At 53.1% G+C, this 18,227-nt stretch overlaps 1 protein-coding gene across 1 annotated transcript; it reads right to left on the bottom strand.

The window, feature by feature from the left end:
* Positions 1-48: 48 nt before the first annotated feature.
* Positions 49-18,083, bottom strand: PTCD1 (pentatricopeptide repeat domain 1). Its single transcript, XM_008141689.3, has 9 exons — positions 18,049-18,083; positions 13,891-14,389; positions 12,025-12,165; positions 9,165-9,383; positions 7,927-8,028; positions 5,264-5,971; positions 4,193-4,309; positions 3,276-3,458; positions 49-521 (listed from the first exon to the last, which is right to left on the bottom strand). The coding sequence occupies exons 2-9, from the start codon at positions 14,365-14,367 to the stop codon at positions 339-341; spliced, it is 2,130 nt and encodes a 709-aa protein (XP_008139911.2). The 5' UTR covers positions 14,368-14,389; positions 18,049-18,083; the 3' UTR covers positions 49-338.
* Between the last annotated feature and the right edge of the window lie 144 nt (positions 18,084-18,227).

Here is an 18,227-nt window from a genome sequence, read left to right as displayed (position 1 = left end):
AGAGCACCAGGCCACTGGGACTCAATCCTGACCATCTCATGTGACCATGATCAAGTTCACTGGGGATGACAACCTCTCAGGTGACGATGGCCTGAGATGATGTGCCAAAGTGGCCCAAGCCGTGCTGGGATCCTGTCAGGCACCCTGGGCCCAGCATTTCTTTATACAAAATGCTGCAATTCTTACTCTGGCCAGACCTTGTCCTCATGCTTGAGGCTACACCAGCATGTTCATGTGTCTTTAATATGAAAGGGACTCCTGAAGTTCCCACAAAGCACTGTGAAGGCTGTGCACTTTGTTCCAGTTCTGCTGGATGGAGATCCTCCTGGGCCTCCTCATCAGCTGCTCCCATGGCCTCTGTCCACATCAGCCTCAGAGACAGTGTCTTGGTCCCCCTTGGGCTTGGTCTGGAACTTCTGCCATGGGTGGGGGGTTTCCTCTGCTGGCATCACTTTCAGCCATTGCTTATAATAAGCTCGAAAGCCATCAATCTTCTCCAAGTAGGTGTTTTTCCCTTTGTACTGCAATTGAAAAGCATGGGATTCAAGGATTCAGAGGAGCCACAATTAGAATCACTGCATGCTACCTACAGCTAATCTCAAACCACAGCAGCTGGCTCAGGCCTCGGGGAAGCTGTGGAAAGGACAGGGCACAAAAGCTGTTGATAATACCTGAGTATACTATAGAAAAGCAAAGTTGCTATACCATAAGGCTGACCCAGATTCCCATCTGCTAACAGCCCTTCCTAAATATGTGTTGTTCTCCTATATCCAAGGATGTTACTCCAGCCCCTAGAATCGGCTAGGTCCCACCAACTCCACCTCCACCGTCTGCTGAGTGCTTCTACCTCTGCACAGCCACTGTCTCCCTGGTGACTGTCATGTCAGCACTGCTGCAGTGGCCTCTACAGAGAGGTGGGAGGAAACGAGATGTACCAGGCAGATACCAAAAGAAAGCTGGTGGAGGATTAGACAAAAAAAGTACCAGAGATAAAACTTACCACATGATGATAAAAGGGTTGATGAAAAAGATTTAACAATTCTAAACTTGTATGTATCTAATGTAGCCTGAAAGTACATAGAGCAGAACCTTCACAATCACAAACAGAAATAAGTCCACTCTCATAAGGTAGTATGAATGTATGATTTCAATACAATAAGCTTTAAGTACTGAGGTAGTCTGGGGACTGCTGAGAAGACCCTTAGTGGGTCCTACACCACAGGGTGAAGAGACATCCTACTAACTAGATATTGGCAACATGCAACCAACAAAACTAGTATCCAGAATATCTAAAGAACTCAGAAATCGATAAGACTAAACCAACTGCTCAAAGGCACACAGCTATGTCCTCTGCCTGGCATACTCTTCACTGCTATCACTAATTCTTTCTGTGCCTTCAACGGCACTCAAGCATCGCACCTGCACAGCTGTCCTTGACCCTAAGCCTCCATGGTGGAGCTTGGTGCGTCCTTGCCAACTTTTCTCCCTACCCATTGGGATGGTGCTTCTCCAGGCTAAATCCGTGACACACAGTCTGACTCAGTAGGCTTAAAGTCTGAACCCTCAGGTTCTGATATCCTCAGAATGGCAGACAGAAATGGACGTTACAGAACAGATTCTATCACTGCCCTACTGCCATCCCCTTTCACTTGACAACAGTCCGTACTGGGTACAGGCAGAGGGCAGGCACTAGGGATCCAGGTGAGCAAGGCAGAGAGGAGTCTCAACTTCTAGGGGCTTATAATTTCATGAAGGTGAGAGTCACACATGTAAGTATAAGCTGTGAAACATGGTGAAAAGAAATAGAGCTTTATGTAATGGGAAGGGAGGCAGTCAGCTGAGTATCCTCTTGAGAAAGAGCCACTTACACAAAAGGAGATGGAGCCAGTTATGTGAAAAAGCAGAGGGAGTTTATTTAAGGCAGAGAGAATGCAAAAGCCTGAGGCCGGAAAAAGGGTGGTGTTACCTAGAAAAGACAAGTACAATTAGACTGACAGTGAACAAAGGGAAGGGTGGTGTTATCTAGAAAAGAAGTACAATTGGACTGACAGTGAACAAAGGGAAGAGCGGCCTGAGATGAAAGCCATGTGGAGGAGGGACTTGCAAGCTGCGGCCTAAAGCAGTGGTCGGCAAACGCAGTCAACAGAGCCAAATATCAACAGTACAACGATTGCCGAAACCGGTTTGGCTCAGCAGATAGAGCGTCGGCCTGCGGACTCAAGGGTCCCAGGTTCGATTCTGCTCAAGGGCATGTACCTTGGTTGGGGGCACATCCCCAGTAGGAGGTAGCTGATCGATGTTTCTAACTCTCTATTCCTCTCTCTCTCTCTCTCTGTAAAAAATCAAGAAAATCCTACATAATAAAAGGATAATATGTAAATTACCATCACTCTGCTACGCCCACGATTGGGCCAGCGGGAGGTGCAGGGGGCGGGACTCGGGGTGGCCGGGGTGGCCGATTGGTCCAGCGGGACACTGAGCTCGCGACGCCAGTGGCGGCGCGAGCTCAGCGTCTGTGCCATGGCTGTGCTGCGGCACAGAAGGGGCCTCTGGGGCAGCGAGCCCACGTCCTGCTGTGGACCATCAAAAGCAGGGAGCAAAAGTGGGGAGCTGGCTGTCTGTCCGCTCCGGCACCAGGCCTTTTGAAAGCCTCTGCCGCTCCCGAGGCCTTCGAAAGGCCTGGTGCACCAGCGGACAGACAGCCAGCTCCCCCCGCCATCGAAAGCGGGGAGCTGTGTGTCCGCTCCAGCACCAGCGGGCCCCCTGCCATCAAAAGCAGGGAGCAGGCTGCCAGCAATGTCTGTGGAGCGTGCTAGGCTTTGCAGGGCAGTGGATATGGCCTGGATGGCAGGTTAGGTCTAGGGGACCCTACACGTGCATGATTTAATCATGCACTGGGCCTCTAGTATATACATATATATATATATATATATATATATATATATATATATATATATATATAAAACAGTACAACGATTGAAATTTCTTTTGAGAGCCAAATTTAAACTTAAACTATATAGGTAGGTGCATTGTTATTAACTTAATTAAGGTACTCCTAAGCTGGCCTTTGCTAAAAACTCAAGGGGCCTAAGAGCCACATGTGGCTCACGAGCCGCAGTTGGCCGACCACTGGCCTAAGGAGTTTGGGATTTTTCCTAAGGGTAGCCACTGACAACTTAAAGCAAGGGAATACCAATCCCAGAAGGCCAGAACCAGGGGTGGGGAGTGGCCCTGGCTAAGGTGACAGTGGGCACATTAGAGCTTGGGGCACATACCCGGTCAAAGGTGGGTGGGTACTGGGCTGCAAACTCCAGTTGGCGGATGACGACTTCATTCACTGGGACTCTGTTCTGCCTCATGTCCTTCAGGATGTTGATGAGATAGGTGTAGTCCAGCTTCTTGAGGGCCGCATTGATGAGGGTGCTGTAGATGTGGGTGTTGGGGGTCATCTGGGATTTCTGGAACATCACAGACATACAATCAGCGAGATGATGGTGATTGGAGGAAAGCCTGCTGCAGCATGTTCAGCTTGGTGAGTGACCCTGCCAGTCAAGTCTGCTCTGCAGACTAGTGACCAGGGACAAGAAGGGCAGAACCTCGTAGCAACAAGGGCTGCACTGCCCCCTCCAAAAGGAAAGCACAGGTGCCCCACTCGGTGGCTCCATCCCACATGGCTAAGCACCTTACCCTCTCAGTCCTGAAGAACGTGGAGAGAGAATATTGCTCTCAGAGATCAACGGACTCAGGCAGTAAGCCATGGGCAGGAGACGACCTCCTCAGTTCTTGGCTGTGGGTTTACTATATCCCGAGCCCCCACCCAAGAATTCTGCTACATCCCTGCTCTCTATCCTCCAAAGTGTTTGGGCCAAGACCTATCCCCACCCCTCAATCTCACCCCACTGTCACCGCTTTCAAGATTGTAGCATCCCTGCTCTCAATGCCCATTCCTGCAGCAGCTCACCAGCATCTACTTTCTCCCAAATTGGGCCAATGATCATTCTACACTTGAAGCTAGAATGACCCCACTCTCCCTGCCCCCATCCCCACAATTTATTCTATCCAACCAGCTCCCCATAAGTACACCTTGCAGAGGTTTGGGAGGACCCCAACTTCCCCCCTACCCAGATTTCTTCCTGAGCACCTCCAGTGTTCCTCAGCACCATGGGTCCTGCCCAGGCCTGGGCTCACTCACCTTCATGTCTGCCAGCAACTGCAGACCATCCTGTGGTCTATGGCACCCAATGGCCAAATTGCAGAATGTCTGGATGTTAGGGACAATTCCCCTCTTTGCCAGGACTGGCAGCAGTGCCTATGGGAATAGACATGGCATCACCATAAGCTGTACCCCACCAGCCCCAGCAAAAGCTTTGTCTGTCAAAGCCCTTGGCTGGATGCTGGAGATCCGAGAGGTAGAGCTTTGCTCCAAGGCCTCAGGCTCCCTCTGCTGGCCACATTGGGCATTGGCCTCAGCCCATTATTCAAGGGCCCAGGGTCCTGTCCAGCCACCTCCCCAGAATTCAGCTGTTCTCCAAGTACACCTCGCATTCTAGCTTGCCTGCCTCCAATATGCTGTCCCTTCTCCCTGAATGCCCTTCATATTCCTGTCCCTCTCTACTTCTCTGTTGGCCATCCATCCCTGCACTTGGGCTTTCAATGTCCACGGAGTACCAGAGGCCTTAAGGGTCCAGGGTGGGAGATGCCGACAACAGTGTGGTGAGTGCTGGCTGACCCAGAGAAGGTTCTGCAGAGGGGCTCTATCATATGTAGCTTCTCTAGAGAAAGGTGCACTCTGCGCTGTGAGCCCGATGGCAGAGGCTGTGTCTTTGTCATCTTTGATGTTCACAAGTGCCCAGATGAGAACTCTGGCAAAAAAAGGCAGCACATAGAAACATGTCATATGAATGGAGGGCCCCGTGTCCTCATCAGTGAAGTGGGTGTGGTCAGTAAAGAAACAAATGGATGTGGAGCTCTTAGAACAGCATCTAGCACAGAGTACGTGTGAAGTCAGTGAGGTGGGGTGGCTGAAGGGTAGGGATACTCAGGAGCCACCAGCCACCAATCTGTGAGCTCCTTGAAGTAGCTCGCTCGATTCCCAGCTTTTCACCTGAGCCCAGGCCCGGAGCATGGGCTCCGGACAGTCTGCCCACTGACTGGAAATGGATGACACACCTGGCAGGGAAGATAATCCCACAGTTGGAAGGTCAGAGGAGGGAGGGGGAAGGAGGGCTCCAGAGCAGAGTCCTGGGCCTGCCTCCACGCTCACCTTTGCCCCCTCCAGATCACCCAGCTTGCTCTTCCTCCTCATCAGAGTGTTGAAGAAGGTCACATCGGCCTCCACCTGGTACGTGTCCAGGACAGTCAGCAGTGAGGATGCTGCGGGGCTGCCGGGATCTACCACCTCAGCCAGAAGCGTGAGGGTTTTGATGTCAGGCCGGAGTCCGTGCTCTGCCATCTTGCCCAGGAAGCCCTCCAGGCCCCCCATCAAAGCCAGCCTGTCTGCTGAGGTGGTCACGGTCCCAAAGGAGACCACGGCCGGGGGGACCGGCCCCAGGGTCAGGAGGTTAGTCTCCAGCTCCCGGGGAGGCGGCTCTGAGACCACAGGGGCAAGGGCCACAGGGTGATCAGGATCCACTTTGGTTTCCATCTCAGGCTGGGCCTTGCTGGGGACGCTGGCCTCCTGAGGCTCTGGAGGCCTTTCAGGTGCCTGAGAAGGTTCCAGAAACAGCTGTCTCTCCAGGGTCTCCACGTGCAGCTTGGCTGACATGCTGTCAACCATCCCAGCCTGGGCTTTCCTCCTTGCCTGCCGCCCGCCTGCCCGGGGCTGGAGCAGCAGCATCTCCTCCCTGGGTCTCAGGAGCAGCGCTGAGGCTACTTCTGGGTCCCCCAGGCCGCAGTCCCGAGCTGCCCCCAACAGCAGGTTGTAGCCATACCGGCTTGGCTTGAGCCCCAGACTCAGCATTTGCCTCCACACCTGCCAGGGAGAAACAAGCCTCAGCTCCATGCTCCCTCTCAGGAGGGAGAAGGCACTGAGCCAGCAGCCAGCTGGCAAACACAAAGGGTGCAGGAAGGACCGAGTATGACCCCACTCCAGGCTCTGGGCAAGAACCTGCGAACTCTATGGGAAACTTCAGGGGCGTATCACTCCTTTCCTCTAGCTCACCCCAAAACTGTTCTGTTTCATCCTTCTGCCCTCTCTCAGGACCCCCGTACCAGGGAATAGGCTTCTCCCTAGGCCTCTGCCCACCTCTGTACTCCCTTGGGGGTGGACGGCCAGAGAGGCTAGGTTATGGAAGAGTCTCGGCCGACTTAAGGATTGGATTCAGCTGCACTCCCTGAGTGCCTACTGTGTGCCCTGCCCCAGGCAGCTTTCTCACACTTGAGAGCATAAGGCAGGTGTGGGTGGCGGGGGAATTAGTGAGGTTGTGGGCCTAGGCAGCCCCATTTCCTCATGAAATGAGATCATTTTCATCCCCACAACACAGTGTCCAGTATGCTGTGTGTTCTCCAAAAAGCTGTGATGTCTGGGTGACTGACACCAAGAGGGCACCACATGGGCTCAAGGTATCACTTGCTCCTTTTTGTGCTCAGGTGAAAGCCACACTCAGTGAGTCTAGAGCTCTGACTTCTGCCCTCATCAGGGTCCACTGTGCAGGTGAGGCAGGGGCTGGTCAGGCCCAGATGGGCACATCTAGCAAGAAGGTTGCTATCCACCAGACAGGAGGGCAAGGGTCTTTGCAGGCACCTCCTCAGGGAACGATGACAGAACTGAGTTTCAGCAGGGACACAGACCCTATCCCATGGTGGCAGAATTCTGACTCTCTAGTCAGACGAACCTCAGTTCCAGTCCCAGCTCCACTGCTTAGTGGCTGTGGGACCTAAGACAAGTTACATAAGGAGCCTCAGTTTCCTTATCTGTAAAACGAGGCTACTGGTGCCTCGCTCAAGCAGTTTAATAAGTGCAAGACACTGTGCATAGCTGTTAGTATTACAGACTGTTTCTAACTAGAACAGATCCAGGCCAAGGAGAGGGAAGAACTAGGCCTTGGTTGGTTTTCACTATAAAGCTTGCTGATGGCCAGAGGGTGGCCGGTGGCCACTCCTTCCAGCGAGTCTGCTTTGGGGGCGGGGGGGCAAGCATTTGGTCCAAGGCTGTCTCAGATCACTTAGGGCTTGAACTCTGTGTGGACCAACTGCCTGGAGATCCTGATGAAATGCTGATCTGGATGCAGTGTGTGTGTTATGTGTTGGGGGGGGGGGAGGGATGGAGGGGGGCTATAACTAAACTGGCAAGTCCCAGGTAAGGTTGATGCTGCTGGTCTGAGGGCTACCCTTGAAGTAGGAGGGCTCTAGGTGAGCTGCCAGTCCTTCTCTACTTGGAGGAGCTAGAACAGCGATGGTACCGCTGCTAATACTGCCTACCCAGTTGAGTGGAGTTCTTCCTGGGAATCCAAGGTGGGATGAGAGCAGCATGTCTCAACGGTGATGTCTGTGAGACTCTCCCAGAACTACATGCAGCTCCTGGGGTTCCCCTGCAGAGAGGCTGAGGGGGTGGCTGTGGGATATGGTTGAGCAAGTACCCCAAGCAGATGTGCTGCAGGGACCATAAGCTTGGTAGATGCAGGCCGGCTGCACAGAAGGCAGCCGAGCAGAGAAGGAGACCATGAGCTGGCTGTGCCCTCACTCTCAGCAGCCATGCCACCACCGCCGCCTAGGGCCTCTCTCCCTGCCATCTGTAAAATGAGGTGGGGCGGGGAGCACTGTGCTCTGGGAAGACCAAAATATGGCAAATATAGAAACACCCAGCCCAGGGCAGTAGCAGGAGCTCAAGAAATGCACAAAGGATCATCGTTTGCACCAGACACAGGGGCACGGAGTGGGGGTGGTGGGGACAGGAGAGGCAGGAAGGCAGAGGCAGGAAGGACAGACCTGCAGGGCATATCGGAAGCCTGTCTTCTTGTCCTGGATGCAGCCCACGAGCAAGTAACTGAAGGTCTCCTCTGTGACCGCATGTCCTTTATGAACAATTTCCTAGGGGAAGGAATGGGAACCTGTGGCAGAGCCCAGACCCGCCCACTGGGCCTGCCTCAGGACAGACATTCCTGGGGCAGGTCCAAGTCTGCACATTGTGAAGCGGTGGAGCCTGAATCTGGTTGGCTGGCTGGCTCAGAACCAGCTCCTGAGCTGAGCTGTCCAACTGCTGCCTGCACTTCCTCCTCCTCTCTTTCCCAGCGGCTCTTATCACTTCTGTGCACCCCTCTGCAAAGAACACCCCAGTGGTCACTTTTAGCCCCTGTCCTGGAAATTGAATTGCAAACTCCGTAATTCTGCCTCTCCAGCAGGGCAGGCTTACTCAAGGTAACCGACCCAGGACTGACCAAAGGCTGCTCTGTACCACGTGGTGCCTGGACAGTCCACCAGGTCCCCTAACCTGGAATGGGCAGGTGGGACCTTGCTCTGTGTGGTGGGAAAAGCAGTCAAGTCACTCTGGGTAGAAGGTAAGAACAGAGTGAGAAATGCCTGAGGGAAGAGTGTGAGGACAAGGCTGCCAAGGGCATGCTGAGCCCTGACACCGCCCTGGTTCTCTGAGGTTTGGTTGTGGCGACCTAGAGCCTTCCGTGCTTCCCATAAGGCTGTTTCAGTGTGAACTCACATGGGTCCCACGTCCTTGCAAGCTGAGCAAGCACACCTATCACCCGCTCAAGGTATTCCATACTCAAACCCTGTACTGGTCTCCTCTGTAAGCTGGAAATTAAAAACCTTCTTATGGGGCTGCTGAGGAAGATAAGAAGCTACAAGTCAAAGCTCTAATGCAGACAAGCCCACGTTCAAGCACTCCCGTGCCTCCACTCACCCAGCGCCCCGGATGCTAGGGCTTGGGCTCCCACTACTCCTTCTAGGCAGGAGGCCCTCCCCGTGGCACCACCAAGTCCGACACAGCCGTGCACAGACCCCACCGTCCTCACGGGGTTAGGGGTCTCTCTGTCTGACCAAGGCCTCTGAGATCAGGGTCTCGTCAGGTTTACCTGTGAACCCCCGAGCCCAGCACGGGGCCTGTCTCATTGGTCCCCGAATCTTCCTGTGTGAGGGACACAGATGGCCACAGACTCACACCTGCTCCATGGGACAGGTCCCAAGTGGGAGGCAGGGCGGAAGGACATCCCCACCTTGAACACGTCGAGGCACATCCTAAGGTCTGCACACTTGGCTGTCACCTTCAGCAAGGCGTGATATGTTTTCAGGTTGAGCTGGAAGTTTCTGGCCTGGAGCTGCTGCCGTAGCTTTAGGGCACTCTGCAGAGCGGAGTCCTTCCAGGGGGACTCGGCGCAGACGTTGAACAGGGCTGTATAGGTGGCATCGGAGGGCTCCAGGTCCCGCTTTTTCATCTGTGGAGATGGGGAGAAACTTAGAGGTAGCTCTGGGGTCAGCTGGACACACAGGTGAGAGGCACTCAAAGGGCACTAGAGGGGACTCCATTACTGCATTGAACAGGCCTGGGAGCAGGGCCTGCGCGAAGGAAGAGCTGAGTGACACATCAGGGCTCGGCTTTCCAAACCCACCTCAGCCAGAGGGACTCTGAAAACTGATCCTGCATCCCAGTTACACCCAACAAGAAACGACCCTCCCCAGGGCGCTCATCAGCTCACCCGCGGCCCGAGGTGCTTTAAGCAGGGGCTTCCTGATGCCTTACCCTCTGGCCAACCAGGTCACCCTGACTGTTGAGGGGCCTGGGATGGATCTGCTCTGGGAAAGGGTGGGAGGCAATCAAAGCCCCACTGCAAAGCTTCCTAACTGAACGGTGGTGGGCAAGTTAGGAATGATACTGTCGCCTCGAAAAGGGTTGGGTAGAAGAGTGACCCCCAGGCCAGTAGAGGCCAGGAGCATGTTACTACAGCACATTTCAGGGGCCCCCACCCTGCGGAGTCACAAACCCCAGGCTGGGGCTAACACTGTGCTCATGAAGCTCTCCAGGTGCCAACTCCTGGTAAAGTCAAGCACTCATTGCTTCCCAGGTAAGGGCCACCTGACCAAGGACAGGCAAGGAGCTGCTGCGGAAGAGGGCGAAGAGCCCTAACCCCAGGGTGACCTCGACCAAAGTACTTCATCTCTCCAGGCCTCGGCTTCCTCATCTGAAAAATGAAGACGGTGATCCCGACTTCGAGGATGACGGACACTTGGTGTGTATTCACACTGTCGACAGAGGTGTCCTAAGAACTTACCACGAACTGGCTACCAGTGGTTACCAGGACAGATGCAGCCTGTCTCACTGAGCCTACACTCTAGAGGGTGAGACACACACCAGACAAATGAGGAACCAACAACTGTAGTAAGTGCTGTGAAGGACACCCACAGAACGCAGGCTGGAAAGGGAAAGATAGTACCTTCGTGGTGGAGAAGCCTGGCAAATACCACGTCACCAAGAGCCCACGGTAAATGTCTCCTGGGATAAGTCATGGTGATGTCGTGAAGACCTTACATAAGAAGGGCACGTCACCTCTGCGATATTCTTCCCTCAAACCCATGACCCTAGTCTCACCATGAGAATGTACAAATTCTCCAATGAGGGACATTCCACAAAACCCCTGACCAGAACTACTCAAAACTGTCAAGACCATGAGAAACAAGGAACCTCAGAAAGTGTCACAGGTTGGAGGAGCCAGGATGGGAACCTGGATTGGATCAGAAACAGAAAGAAGGTTATCAGTGGAAAACTGGTGAAATCCAAATACAGTCTGGAGTTTAGTTAACAACAATGAACTATGAACTAACAGTGGTTTCTTAGTTTTGACAAATGCACCATCTAATGTAAGATGTTAACATAGAGGAGGGGGTTGGGAGTATTTGGGAACTTTCTACATTATCTTTGCAACTTCTCTATACATCTGAAATTATTCTAAAATAAAATTATTATTGGGGGGCAGCAGCAAAGTAATAGGAAATAGCTAAGGTTAAACAGAATGGCCTGGGCTTCTCTGAGGAGGTGACGTGTGGGAAGTCACTTAAGGATCCTCCAAATCTAAGTGCTGCTAAGGACTCTTAACCAAGAGCCACAATAAATGTGCTCCCACCCACCCACCCCCTTCACTTAGTACCGGAGTGCCTTCCTGCTGCCTAGAGTGCTGATCCGGGCAGCCAGCCTCTTATTTTTCTATGCCAAGACATTTGATCAGGTCTTTTAAAGAATATGTTACTTTATCATTTGTAAGGACAATTCCTCCCCCGTGCTCCCAGTAGAGATGATCAGGCCTGGAGTAGGAGTGTCCCAAATGACAAGACTAAGGCTCCCAAGAATCCTTGCTGGAGTAAAGGATGCCCCAGCTTCTGGATGCAGGAGAAGATGGGATCACTGCTGCAGAGTCCACTGCTCTTTCCTGACTCACAAAGGAAACAGTTTCTTGGTTCTGAGAATAACAAATACGACACACCCTAGAGGAGGGTGAATGCAAAGTAAAACCATGTTCCAAGAGAATAAAAACCCTTTTCCAAAGGCCAACTTTAAAAAAATAAAAAAGGGACCAATTTTGAAAGGAAGGTGCGTGTGTGTGTGCGTGTGTGAGTGTGCGTGTGTGCGCGCGCGAGTGTGCGTGTGTGCGCGCGCGCGTGTGTGAGTGTGTGTGCGTGTGCGTGTGTGAGTGTGTGCGTGTGAGTGTGTGTGTGTGTGTGTGAGTGTGTGTGTGTGTGTGTGTGTGTGTGCGTGTGAGTGTGTGTGTGTGTGTGTGTGTGTGTGTAGTGGTGGTGGAGGTGTGAAGACAGGGACGAGAGAAAAGGAACACAAACAAACTGGCAATGGAAAAAGAAGAGATCGGTGGGGCTGTCCATGGCCAGGCAGATGCTGGAGGACTTACCATGTGATCTCATGTAATTACCCACGATCACCTCCATTGACAGATGATGCACCTGAGGCCGAGGAGGTTAAATCATCTGCCCAGAGTCGTGACACATTCAGGATCAGCACCCAGCTCTTTTTGGTCCCTAAACCCCTGCTCTTTAGAGTCTTGCCCCTGCCTCCCCTACGCCCCCACTCACATCATTGTAGAGCCGGAAAGCCTTCTTCAGGTAGCCAGCCCGCCCACAGCCCCCAATCAGCACCGTGTAGTTGCACTCAAGGGGCTGGAGTCGCTCCTCCTTCAGCATCTGCCTCTCGAACAGGTCCAGGGCCTCAACCAGCTGGGGGAGGAAGAAGGAAACAATGAAGGGGGTTCAGGGTGGCCTCAGAGACCCTCAGCAGAGGGAGGGAGTTTGAAATTGTGGGACCCTCCCTGAGCCCAAGACCAGGCCTGCCCAGGAGCTAAACACCCGCCCTGGGCCTCTGCCACCAGCCTCTCGGTCCCTGTGCTCTGCAGCATGGGAGCTCTGTGTAGCCAGGAAGGAACGCCCACTGGACTCCCACCACCTGTGGAAACCCTCCACCCCACACCGACGGCCCCCTGCGATGGTGTAGGACGACAGCCTTGAGTGACCAGCTTCCTCCAATTGCCAACTCCCTTGGCCCACAGCTGTCTTTGACCCACCCCCACCCCTAAGCCATTCCCCTTTAAATCCTTGGTTCACTCCTTTACTCCTTATTTTTTCATCCATTAATTCAACCAGTAGTTACTGAGTCCTCTATGCCAGGCAAGATCTATTTGCTGGGGATACAGATGAGAACAAGAGGGAGCTCCCTCCTGGTGTTCATCTTCTAGTTTGAAAAGTCAGACACCAAATGAGATAACTAAGAAAAATAGATAGTAGGTCGAGTGGTGCCAGGTGCTATGAACAAAAATGAAGCAGTAAGTGCCAGAGGGTGTGGGAGGTTCAGTTTAGATATGATAGCCACGCAGGGCCTCAGAAGGTGACGGGTAAGCAAAGATCTGCAGGAGGTGAGGGAAGAGGCCCATGTCTATCTGAGGGAACAGCCAGGGCAGGAGTCTGCCTGGGAGTTGGAGGACTGCAGTAGGTAAGTGCAGGGACAGAGGGGTGGTGGTGGCAGATCTTGCAGGCTTCATAAGCCGTTGTAAGGACTCTGCTTCTCTTCATTTCTCAACTTTTCATTACAAAAACTTTCAAAAATACACAAAATGGAGAACAGTGTTAACTACAGTGATTAACGTTTGGCCAATCTTGTTTCATCTATACTCTGCACTCCCCCTATAAACAGAATTTTTAAAAGCAAATTCTAGACATCCTATCATTCCATTCATAAAATCTTCAATACATACCCCTAAGAGAACTTTATACATAAACAGAATGTCATTATCGATACCTAAGAAAGTGAACATATTCAATGTCAGTGAATATATTAGGAGTTTTGGAGGGAGGAGTTACAATAACTGCTTTCTGCTTCAACAGGACGGCTCTGTGTTTAGAGCTGGCATCCAGGCAGGAGATGGCAAGAGTGGCGGGGAGACCTGTGACAGGTGTAAGGGGGCAAAGAGAAGGCTAGGCTTCGGCGTTCAGCAGCAATGTTGTGAGGAATGTTAGGATTGGCAACATTTTGAAGTTAGAGCTGGGGAGAGAAAGGGAAGAGTTAGAAATGACCTGAAGTCATTTTGCCTGGGCAGATGGAATAATGGAGTTGCCATTTAGTGAGATGAAGAAAGTGTAGGGAAAACAAGGTTGGGAATGAAAATTTCAGGTCAATGTGGGTAAGTGTAAGGGAGATGCTGAGGAGGTAGCTGGATACACGGATCAGGAGCCCACGAGAAGGCCAGGCTGCAGTGAGGAGGGGTCACTGAAAGCCAGGAGGCTGGTGGGTCACCTGGTACAGCACCCAGGGTGAGTGAAGACCGAGGAGAAAATAGCTCCGAGCACCCAAACCTTTAGGGACTGAAAAGGTAGGGCAGCCCTCACACAAAAAACTGAGCTACCGGGGACGTAAGAGCCAGGAGAAGCAGAATCCAAAGGTTCCCTCACCTTTCCTTCCTTGATCAGGCGTTTGCACTGAAAGAAGTACCAGTAAGGGGTGTTTCTTCGGCCCTGCCATGATTTTGGCTCCGGCTCCCTTTCATCATCTTCTTCATCTTGCTCCCTGAGCCGTAGGTTATACAACTGGGGCGTCGATTTGCGGAACATTCTCCGGGAGGAGTATTTATCGGAGAGAGTCCCAAAACTCTCTTCCTCCTCTTCCTCCTGGGTGGCCCTGGGGCTGGGCTGGCTTGGGTCAGAGCTGAGGCTGCGTATGTTCTTCTGGCTCCCCTGGCTGAGGGGCAGCTGAGCGAGGGAGCTGCTGAAGGCTGCTGGTACTGGCCCAGTCAGCCTCATGGACTTCAGCCACGCAGGCCCTTCCCTACCTCCTGCCCACCGGGCTCTGAGAGGGTCAAGGTGTTGCAGGATGGACAGTCCGAGGGGGCGGGGGCTGGAGAAGAGCCGGGCAAGTCTCACCAGGTCCATCTCTGGCTTTTACCTCCAGGGCCTGGCATAGGTCAGAAAAATAATGAAGTCAACTCAGGTTCATAACCCAAAAAGGCAGAAAGAAGACACAGAAGTGGTTACAAGCATGAGCCCTGAGGTTAGGAAGCCTAGGTTCTGCCAAACAGCCATCCATGAGTCCCTGGGCACTCACTGCTCTGGCCTCAGTCTCTTCACCTGTAAACTGGGGTTAACGATAACGTCACCCACACAGCACTGTTTGAGTGAGGTCTCAGATACATAGCGTGCAGCACAGTTTGGGCACAGTAGGCACTCAACAGATATAAGCTAGTGATATTATCAAGCTACTAGTGGCCTGGTGCACAAATTCATGCACATTGAAAGGAAATTAATTAGAAGAAATATTTTAATATTGCCCTTTCTCTTTTTTTTTCTTTTTTTAAAATATATTTTATTGATTTTTCACAGAGAGGAAGGGAGAGGGATAGAGAGCTAGAAACATCGATGAGAGTGAAACATCGACCAGCTGCCTCCTGCACACCCCCCACTGGGGATGTGCCCGCAACCAAGGCACATGCCCTTGACCGGAATTGAACCTGGGACCTTTCAGTCCGCAGGCCGACGCTCTATCCACTGAGCCAAACCGGTTTCAGCAATATTGCCCTTTCTCTATAATAGAAGTGTCACAATCGACAATGACAGATTGAAACACGCGTGTGATTGGCGCCAGCGAGAGCTTTATATCTGTAACTAGTGGCCCGGTGCACGAAATTCGTGCATGGGAGGGGGGGTGTCCCTCAGTCCGGCCTGCACCCTCTCCAATCTGGGACCCCTTGGGGGATGTCCGACTGCCGGTTTAGGCCCAAATAGGATCGGGCCTAAATCAGCAATCGGATATCCTTCTTGTAATCCGGGACCGCTGGCTCCTAACCGCTCACCTGCCTGCCTGCTTAATTGCCCCTAACCATTCTGCCTACCGACTTGCTCGCCCCCGACTGCCCCCCCCACCGACCTTCTCGCTCCCAACTGCCCCCCCCCACCGGCCTGCTCGCCCCCAACTGCCCTCCCCTCCTGGCCTGATCTCCCCTAACTGCCTCTGCCTTGGCCCCGCCACCATAGCTTTGTCCAGAAGGACATCCAGAGGTCGTATAATTAGCATATTACTCTTTTATTAGTATAGATAAAGGCCTAGTGTACGGGTGGAGGCCGGCTGGTCTGCCCTGAAGGGAGTCCCGGATCAGGGTGAGGGTGCCCTTGGGGGTCAGGGCCTGGGGCGGTTTGCAGGCCAGCCACACCCCCATCGGGGTGGGGGTCCCCACTGGGAATGGTGCCAGCCTGGGTGAGGGGCTGAGGGCCGTTTGCAGGCTGGCCACACCCCCATCGGGGTGAGGGTCCCCGCTGGGGGGCATGGCTGGCCTGGGTGAGGGGCTGAGGGCCGTTTGGGGGCTGTTTACAGGCCGGCCAAGCCCCCGGCTTTGTCTGGAAGGATGTCTGGAAGGTCTCCAAAAGGTCTCCCAGTCTAATTAGCATATTACTCTTTTATTAGTATAAATAATAAAAGTGTAATATGCTAATTATACTGGACGACCTTCTGGATGAAGCCCAGTGGCGGGGGCTGAAGCAGAGGTGGCCACCACAGCGTAGGGGGCCAAGGCAGCCACAGCAGCGCAGGGGGCCAAGCCCTTTGCATGAATTTTGTGCATCAGGCCTCTAGTATATAGATAAACTTGCGTGATTAGACCTGATTTCTGATTTAGCTAAACTTTTTCCAGCCCAGTGAAGCACCCCAACTTCTCTTTCAGGTAATTATCAGCAACACAACAGCAAATATCAACACGAATCAGATTATTATTGTAGATCACGCAGGGAGAACAAAGGGTAAAATATTTAACTGCAGCAGTGTTTGACTATATTCTGTGCAGTGAAAAAACCTGAAGTCATTTTCAAGGTCCACTATTTCTTACTAACCCCCACCCTGATCCGGGACACCCTTCAGGGCAAACCAGCTGGCCCCTACCCGTGCACCAGGCCTCTAGCCTATCTAATAAAAGAGTAATATGCAGATTGACCATCACTCCAACACACAATATGGCTGCCCCCATGTGGCCAAAGATCCTGCCCCCATGTGGACACAAGATGGCCACCACAAGATGGCCAGCAGGGGAGGGCAGTTGGGAGGCACCAGGCCTGCAAGGGAGGGCAGTTGGAGGCGATCAAGCCTGCAGGGGAGGGCAGTTAGGGGTGACCAGGCCTGCAGGAGAGGGCAGTTAGGGGTGACCAGGCTGGCAGAGGAGGGAAGTTGGGGGCAAACAGGCCAGCAGGGGAGCAGTTAGACATCAATCAGGCTGGCATGGGAGTGGTTAGGGGGTGATCAGGCTGGCAGGCAGAAGTGATTAGGGGCAATCAGGAAGGCAGGCAGGTGAGCAGTTGGGAGCCTGGATTGTGAGAGGGATATCCAACTGCCCGTTTAGGCCCGATCCCAGTGGGCCTAAACGGGCAGTCGGACATCCCTTGAGGGGTCCCAGATTGGAGAGGGTGCAGGCTGGGCTGAGGGACACCCCCTAGCCCCCATGCACGAATTTCGTGCACTGGGCCTCTAGTATCAAAATAACCAGCATGAAAAAATGTTGAGGTCTCGTTATATCAGATGACCATTGGAAAGACTTCAGAGGTGATGGCAGACTGAACAGATTAATAACTGAGGCCCAGGAAGGGGAGTGACTTGCTGGGGGCCCTGCAGCAATGCTGTGGGCCCTGCAGCAATGCTGTGGGCCAGACTGGTCAGCTTCCCAACTGGGCTGGCTTTGAGCCCCCGGCTCAACCCTGGCTGCCACACTCACTGCCTCTCTGGCCTGTCCCCGCTGGGACCCCGGCTCCTGTGAGGGTCAAACAGGACAACCTCTCTTGACCAGCACCCTAGTGACACTAGTGCAGAGGACCCTTATCATTCCGTGTCTGGTGAGGCCTGAAACTCAATAAAAACAAATGTGAACACATATGTAATTTTAAGTTTTCAAGTAGCCACATTAAATAAAGTGTTTACCTGCACTGAAGGAGATATATAGGCTTACAATATATATATATATACATATACATATCGAAATAGGTATCAAATGTTTCAAAAACAAACTTATCTATAGTAGTATATATGCTTCTTTTCAACATACTAAATAACAAGATCCTGTCATGTCAAAGAGCGACGATGGAAATAATAGCTTGTAGGTAATAGTTGCAGATTCTCTAAGTATCATTTGCACTCGTCCCCACTTGAAATCACGACTTAGTTTTGGGCACTGCTAACGCTACACGTCAGCCAGGGGAGAAAAAGCTGTTTCACGCAGAGACGATAAAGGTGTAATTTTCTTCCTGCCCAAGTTCATTAACCTGCCAGGCTAATAACTCCCTCGGAGGACCTGACACTCGCCGGGGGCCTCAGGCCAACCCGACCCCTCCACACTGGCCTTCAGATCCCCGGTTTCCTCACGGGACGCCCCCGGCTCAACCCGGCCTGTTCCCGTCCGGATCCCGGGCTCCGGTGAGGGTCAAATGGGAACTCGGTCCGAGTCCGGCCCGAGGAACGAGGGCCAGGCGTCCGCGTCCACCCCGCGGGGATCCGCTTCCCCGCCTCGCCTCTCAGCGTCGCGCACCATCTCCCTACACCCACCCCCGCCTCCCACGCCCCCGGAGCGCGCCCCGGCCGACCTCCTGCAGGCGCAGTCTGTGTCGCGAGCTCCTGGCGCGTGGATACTAGGTAGACGGGAGTTCGGCTGGCAGCTAGTCTGGCCTAGCGGGGGCGGGCCGTACTCCGCGCTCGATTGCTCGGGTCTGAGCAGGCGAAGGGCCGGCGCGGGCTTCGAGCGCTCCCGGCATACCTCGGGCGC

Source organism: Eptesicus fuscus, chromosome 4 (assembly GCF_027574615.1).
Source record: "Eptesicus fuscus isolate TK198812 chromosome 4, DD_ASM_mEF_20220401, whole genome shotgun sequence".
NCBI lineage: Eukaryota > Metazoa > Chordata > Mammalia > Chiroptera > Vespertilionidae > Eptesicus > Eptesicus fuscus.
Note: the sequence above shows the minus strand (reverse complement) of the source record. Positions and strands in the feature narration are given on the sequence as shown.